This window comes from Siphateles boraxobius, unplaced genomic scaffold (assembly GCF_051911475.1).
Source record: "Siphateles boraxobius isolate OS27281-9 unplaced genomic scaffold, OSU_SipBor_1 26, whole genome shotgun sequence".
NCBI lineage: Eukaryota > Metazoa > Chordata > Actinopteri > Cypriniformes > Leuciscidae > Siphateles > Siphateles boraxobius.
This window is the reverse complement of record NW_027508876.1, coordinates 21,652,094-21,660,104: the sequence shown is the minus strand read 5'-3', so window position 1 is coordinate 21,660,104 and position 8,011 is coordinate 21,652,094. Positions and strand designations below refer to the sequence as shown.

Here is an 8,011-nt window from a genome sequence, read left to right as displayed (position 1 = left end):
TCAGTTCTCCTCATCTTCGAAAAGCAAAGCCAAAATGTATTCTCGTTTTATTGCGATCTCTGTCGTTCTCTTTTTGCCAGCAGACTCTTCGGTGTTCAGCGATTTTTTTTAAACAGGTGATTACCCGGAGTTTCGGGATTTAGCTGCTGTCAATCTATCTCATTCGTTGTAACAAGTAATAACCTATGCCACGACTTCCACACATAGCTTCCACAACATACACGGTAAGTACATAACTCTATTTACGGATTTGACGAGTCACGCACCCCCCACACTCCCTTCTTTACATATCTTCTCATCAGCTTCACAGCATTTAATGTCATAGTTATGAGTCAAAACTATTGCTCAACAGTTTGTAGGGATGGATATTGAAGGAATACAACTTTGTCAAATGTTTAATTTAGTTTCATATATAAACTGAGAAAGTTCTGTAAATTGAATTTAGCATTCAGCTGTGGAGCACGAAACTCCTGTCTTTTTCTGTGTCTCTATACAGCTGTCAGACGGATTTTCTTTCTATTGTAAGTTAAATGAAACATGTTAATGAAACTCTTGGAGACTCTCGCGAGCTTTTGTCTTAGCAAGAGAGAGTCCTGTCACTCCTGTTCTGGAGTCTCAGGGTTTGAATAAGTTTTTCCCTCTCTCTTTTAATACAGGTTCCTAAACTTGTATACGAGTTTCCACCATCACAATGTAATCCCTCCCTCTTATAATGTATATATATTACAATGTTTGACTCAAGAAGTCAGACGATGTTGGAATGACTGCAGCAACGACAAGCAATAAAGAACTTCTGCTTGGAAAACTTCCACCGTCTCCTGGTCTGAGCTTCTAACTTTTCTACAAAGAAAAAGTTCACAACAATATTAAACTATGTGGTCCTGGAGTGAGGTATAAAAACAAACAAAAGAAAGTCAGTATGTGCCATATATCAATTTTTTTTATTTAACCCAATACAAACCCACAACTAGTAAGCTGGCAATTCAATTTGAAATTCAACATAGCCTAATCTAATATTATTAATAATTATTATAATTATAATAAAGATGTTGGATATTCTGTCATATGTTGAAAACACTTTAGCATGATTAGACAATATGCTTCTTCATTCTGAAATACATCTAATACTGTCAAAACAATTAACCTAATCAAAAAAGTCCATCATATTGTTTTTGATAAATGTATACAAATAATGATTAAAAATAAAATTAATAAAATAATTATTTGTATATTATATAGACTACATAGTAAATGTAATTTTAAATTACTAAATTAATTAATGAATTAAATAATAATAAATTAAATATGTAATTTAATAAATAATTAAATTAATTATAACAAAATATGCATTAACCATAAATGATAGTTAGTTTTAAAATATGGAAATTAAATGCACATTTTCATAGGTTGCATTTAAAGCACGAATTATTATTATTATGTTCATGAAAAAAATCCTGTATGTTGTGTGTATGATAACATATTTGTGGGCAAATAATACTGTTAAGTAAAACTACACTTACAGCAGTAAGTCACAAATGTCACAAAGAATATGCTGTCTGAGATTATGGTTGATATGACAATGATATAATAATTTATTAACTTCAAGAACAAGACCTGACTTTCCTCTCCACAAGAACCTCTTTGTTTTCCCCTCTTCTTTGTCCTCCTGTCTCCCCTCATTTGACTTTTCTTATGTTCGTATGTATTCTTTTTTGACATACTCAGCCTTTCAGAACATTGCCCTAAATCCATGTTTTCCATTATCTAAAATTCAAGCTTAAATTCAAACACACAGTGATATGTTTGTGTCTTTGTGAGTCAGCAGAGAGGTGCGCCACATGCAGATCAGCACATTAGGGTTCAGTGTTCTTGCAGAGAATGCCGGGTGCCCTGCCTGTGTCGTGCTCCGACGCCTCTCCTCTGTATTCGTTGCAGAGAAACATCAAACACCACACCGTGCCGCAGCACAGCGCAAAACTCTTCTGAGGTCTGCATTAATAAACCAGAAACCATTCATTTTTAATCCTCTGATGAAATGTAATTTGTTTCTATTTTAGAGCTCGATAAGAAATTGAGCTTGAGGGTTGTTTAGACTCTTTTGTGCTATTTGAGTCACTACTTCATGGACCCTTACACACCTCCTAGGAGGCACTGGTTTGGGTCATCACGAAAACGGATACAGCAAATAAAACTTTTGAACTGAAAATGAACCTTCTTTGTTCAGGATTTGTTGTTGTAAAACAGATGAAAGCACATTTTAACTGCTAAATGCAAGTATGCATAATATTATAAAATACTATGCAAATCACTGATGTAGTCTATCACATTTAAACCAAAAATTGCTTTCTTTTAATGCAATACAGTGAATGACAACATCTGTGGTCTCCCAGTAGCTCACATTATTGGCAGTAGTGTTAACTCAGAGTTCATGATTTGAACTCAGACAAGCTCAGTGCCGACTCGCTTTCCATCAACTCTTTGTCATGAATTTGAATGTCTGCGGAGAATTGTGTATGATTGAAGGCCATGAAGGATACACTTGATCCATCCTTCAAAATGACCTGAAAGAAGGTGGAGAAACAAAGGCTGCCTTCCAAGGATCCTTCAAATTGAGACGTCCTTTGACAAAGTTTGATGGCGTGGCAGCCTCGGATGCAGCCTTCATGTGCACTTGCAGTCTTGTGGACTTACAATCTCCACGTCTACCCGACAGTCAGAGCAGCATTACGTCACGAATGTACTGTACTGTATGGGCTTAGGGTTCGATTTGGAACAGGGCCATGAAAGTAGAGCCGCTGTTGTGTGGCAGCATTGCCATGGACAACATTTAATGTCTGGTGTCCAAACTTGGTCCTGGAGGGCCACTTTCCTGTAGAGTTTCGCTCCAACTTGCCTCAACACATCTGTCTGGATGTTTATAGTATGCCTAGTAAGACCTTGAGCTGGTTCAGGTGTGTTTGACTGGAGTTGGAGCTGAACTCTGCAGAACAGTGGCCCTCAAGGAACAGGATTGGACACCCCTGGTCTGAAAAAAAGGAGACCGCTGAATGCTGTGATTGACCAATTAGGAACAGGTATTCCAGAAAGCAGTAATAATATTTAATGTATGGCATTTTTACAAAGAGGTGCATTGGCTTTTTGGCATTGGTTATTTAGATGCCAGGCTTAAAATCCTGAAGGTTTGCACGCCCAGAGCGCATGTGTGGTTGGCAGACTGTGTGAGCCATTAAGTTTGTTTGTTTGCTGATTTGTTCTCATGCTGTCGGCTTGGCAACATTCGCTCTAATTTCTGACAACTGCAGAAATCATCCCATTTACAGTAATAACTCTTTCCATTTTCATTCCTGCATTAAGACCCTTAGATACCCCTCAAATTCACCAGCTTATATTCAAATTAAAGGATAGCCCATGATCTGCAATTCACTCTTTTCTCGTTTTTATTTAACTAGGTAGCTATATGTATTTGCAACAGTGATTTGAATACGTTTTATGTAAAAATGAAACCTCATGATGAATGAATCCTCTAAATTTATTTATTAATTCATTTGTAGAATGTTGAGACATTTGTGTACAGTTTTTTGCTTCATAAACGTATAAGCTTGAAAGATATTCATATTTCATGCACAATAAACCATACACTGAACATTATGAATACAAAAACAAACAAATAAATATTCAACTGAAATGTTTAAAAAAACATTGATGTAATTGCAGTGAGAGTGCTGTTGAACATACCCTGTAATTATATTTCTTAATCATGTCATTATCAACAAAGGCATGATCAATTATTGCAATGAAAAGCATGTTAATACAGATGTGTGAAACCCCTTCCCCAAAATAACATTCAGTATGTCCTTTTATTATTATGAATTATGCCTCTGTATCTACACATACCCTGTCTGTGTCGATGGACTATTAAGAATTAGATGATAATATCATAACAAATATTCAGATATAAAAAATACAAATATTGATTTCGGTAAAAACAAGCGTGCCTGGGTTTAAAAGAGCTCGAAACTCCCGCCATGGCACAAGAGAAAAGTTCATGCAAAGAGAACCGTATATATAATAATCTATACACGACGCCAAAAAACAAACAAAAAAACAGTCATAGAAAACACGCAATAAATCAAAAAAGAAGTTGTACTCCTCCTTCTCATTTTCCTTCCATTGCTGTCATTCTTCAGCTCTTCCTTGCTGGCGTTTCAGTGGCTTTATTCGCTATAAAATGTATTCTGGGCATTTGAACAGTCAAGGATTGAAAATGGAATGTGTGTAGATATGACAGCAGTGAATAAATGTAATCAGTCTCCCCTCGATTACATACATCATCCCATTTCCATGCAAGATATAGCTTATTTCTCTGGAAAGACAGTCAAGTTGTGCGCCAGGTGCTGAACTGGACAGCTCCCTTGAATGAGAAGCTCATAGCATGATAGATGCCTATGAAACAGGGACTTCGGTTTGCCGATGTCGGGATGAAATCTCACACCCAGACCCACGGCTTCTACGAGACAAGGGGCTAAATGACCAGAAATCTTGAGCAGCTTTCTTCATAGCGGCAGTTTGGGATGGGTTTAAGTTGGAGAATTGCCAGCATCTTCAAATCTCACTATTTTCACCCACTGCCCAGAGTGGCTCTTCATCCATCATCCTGTACTTGTACACTGTACCATCATCTTCACCTCTCGTTCACATGCGCAGGCGACAAGTGCTTCAAACCAGTGATTAAAAGAAAAGGTTGACGAGGTGTAATCGTTCAGGTTTACACGCCAGGAGTTGACTTGTCTGTCATACCTTTGAGAACTTCATCTATCCGGTCATCTTCAATGACCACTGCGGAGAGAGGACACAGATGTTATTTTAGAGCTTTTAAATAGTAAGCATGGAGGCAAAAAAGGGCATATATCTATGTTTCAACAAGAAAAGAGCCATTTTGGAAAACTACCATTTTAATTGAAAAATAATGCTATGGATAAATAGTCTATAAAATAATGTAATTGGTTAACTGTAGGTTACCTCACCATATGCAGTGAAACAATGATATTAGTTTCAACAGGAAATGTAAATGTAAAAATTAAATACAAATGTACATTTTACAATTCATTTTTTTTAAATATTGTATGTGCAAGAAAAAAAAGCTATGAATATCCGTATGATTTTGAGTGAAATAATACATTTGATCAAATACATGTTGTATTTTTTTTATTGTTCTTCATATTTAATTTATTAAGATATTAAAATTGTACATTTAATGCTTTTTTGATTAACACTTTTTTTGTATCGTGTTTTAGTATCATGTGTTGACCTGATTTAATTTTGTTTGTGTGTAACCTCTGTTGTAACACGCAAACAATGTTATTAGCCATTGTTACATGTAAGACCCATTTTGATATGTTATGGTTATCAGTATATTGCTGATACATACCATGTTTTGCCCTGCCAATCTGCCCGAGTTTCGGTGGCCTTTTGGACTGTGATGTTCCGAAGAACGAGTTCGTGTCTTGCAGTCGACAGCTGAAGGAGACTTCACTGTCCGCCCCGTAGCCGTTCATCTTCCCCTCGTTGTATGGCAGCACTTCGGACATGGCTATACACAATTATATACTCAAGTTCCCAGCTAAGGTCGTATGGAAAAACAAGTATTATTTGGAGGTAGATATCAATTAAAAAAAATATATTTTCAGGCTACTTCAGTGTCGAAAGATAAAGTCCCACTAAGACCCTGGAAAAATAACTATCTCTCCTGGCCGATCCGTCGGGTGTATCTGGAGAGAGGAGTGCTGCGTTCGCCTGCTGGTGAGCTCTTGAGAGAAATAGAGGGAGATCCCGAAACCAGAAAGGAAACCCAGATGGAAAAGTGAAGTCATCCATCCGGGTTTGAATGGGGGAGGGTTGCAGGCAGGGAGAAATAAATAAATAAAGATGCGCGAGTTAATTAGCTTAAGCTTACGTTTTGCTAGGATCTAAACTAAGAAGCATTTAGTTTAATATTAAGTAGGCTAATGAAATCCTATATTTCTTAGTTTCAGCGTTTTTCCCCAATATTGACTACTCACTACAGTAGGTAGGCTATGTGTTTATTCCTTTGCTATTAAATCCCAGTAGCTTTAAAGGGTCGGTTCACCCAAAAATGAAAATTCTGTCATTAATTACTCACCCGCAAGATGATAGCTTTCAGTCCCTCCGTTGACAGCTACGCAACTATCACTTTCTTTGACGCTTCAAAAAGTTCTAAGGAATTGTAAAACTAACCCATATGGATTGAGCGGTTTAGTCTTGATCACTTGATCGCTAACAGATTTAATTTAGTCTTTTATTCTCATTTGATCAGCGAACATAAACAGAAGTTCAACCGAAATAACTTGACGCGCGAGAACAAACCTCATTGGTTCTTGCGGAAGCTCAAATGTGATGCAACACGCGAGAATGAACATCATTGGTTCTCGCACGTCAAGCGAACATGTTTGAGCTTCAAATTACCACAACTGATGTGTGAGTTGATGAATGTTTATATTAGCCTGGGTTTCCCCATGCTGCCTTGCGCGCAGCGCGATTTTATTCACGCTGCTAGGCAGTCTGGATTCCATGGACCAGATTTTCGCCTCAGCGAGGGGACCAATCACAGAACGGGGCGGGAGCAGCAAGACGATGACGACGTCTATGCGACACACCAAAGCAGTTTGTTTATACCTATGGATACAACATGGCAGTAGATGCGAAGTTACCTTTCGATGCAGCCTTAGATATTGTTCTAAGTAGTTTAGTTAAATCTCTGACCCATCGTCTTCTTGCTCATCTAGTTTCTGCAGCTCTACATATGTCATCTGGTATAATTGAAGACATTCGTGGCACCCAATAAACGGTTCTGGGCATTCGTAAACCACGCCTTAATATACGAGAAAATGAACATGTGGTTCCAGTTCCAGCCCGATCTCATGGCAATTCGTACGAATTTTACAAGGTGGCTAATTCGTACGAATTCATACGACCTCACTCGTTCGAATTAGTACGATTTTTTTTTAAATCGTAGCGTACACATCTTACGAGTTGCCCAATTCGTATGAATTTGTACAAATGACCTACACCTGACCCCGCCCCTAAACCTACCCATCATGTTTAGACAAATCATACAAATTCGTACGAGTGAGGTCGTACGAATTTTTAATCACTTGTACAAATTCGTACGAATTGGTCGTGAGATAGCGTTGGTAGTTCCCAGACCCAGGTCTCAATGAGGTCTGACGTTAGCCAGGCTGTTTATATGTGAATAAAGACCTAAATTCAATCTGTTCATCATATGAATTGATCATGTTTCTTTAGAAAATTTGGACGAAACAGCTCAATTTATATAGAACATTTTAATGATCTCTTTATTAACTATTTGAAGCATCAAAGTGCTAGTTGCATGGACTGTCAATGGAGGGACAGAACCTATTTTATCTGAAAGATCTTCATATGTGTTCCAAAGATGACCGAAAGTCTTACGGATTTGGAACGATACGAGGTTGGGTAATTAATAACAGAATTATTTATTTTTGGATAAACTATCGCTTTAAGTAACTTGTTAATGGTAACCAACTGGTAACCAATTTATGTTTCGGAATTAGGGCCAGAATATACCTCATATTTAAGGAAAAAAAATGTTAGAGCTTTTTTTGAGTAAAGAAAACGCGGTACTAATTCAACAAACCAGTTCTTTATTTATCCTTACAAACAAGCAGAGACGGTAAAAAACTGCATCTGGCACGCCATTCACAATAGAGGCGGGGTGGATTTATGAGGTTTTATCAAAAGTTTGATGATCCAATGGAGTTACGAGTTTAGTCACAAGCTCTTTTCAATACTTTTCATTGATTAAAAATTTCCAAAACCCTCAGACAGACGTAAAGGGTGACCAATAGTAATGATTTTTGAAAAATGGAGATTCAATCTTCTGCCTGACAGCAACAATATTATACATTTTATTAATGTATAAAGCAATTGCAGTACAAAGTTTTAGCATTAAGTG

General features: G+C 37.2%; 1 protein-coding gene across 1 annotated transcript; it reads right to left on the bottom strand.

Moving 5' to 3' along the window:
- Positions 1–3,522: 3,522 nt before the first annotated feature.
- camk2n2b (calcium/calmodulin dependent protein kinase II inhibitor 2b) lies at positions 3,523–5,816 on the bottom strand. The gene is made up of 2 exons (XM_077244068.1): positions 5,429–5,816; positions 3,523–4,836 (listed from the first exon to the last, which is right to left on the bottom strand). The coding sequence occupies exons 1-2, from the start codon at positions 5,586–5,588 to the stop codon at positions 4,766–4,768; spliced, it is 231 nt and encodes a 76-aa protein (XP_077100183.1). The 5' UTR covers positions 5,589–5,816; the 3' UTR covers positions 3,523–4,765.
- Between the last annotated feature and the right edge of the window lie 2,195 nt (positions 5,817–8,011).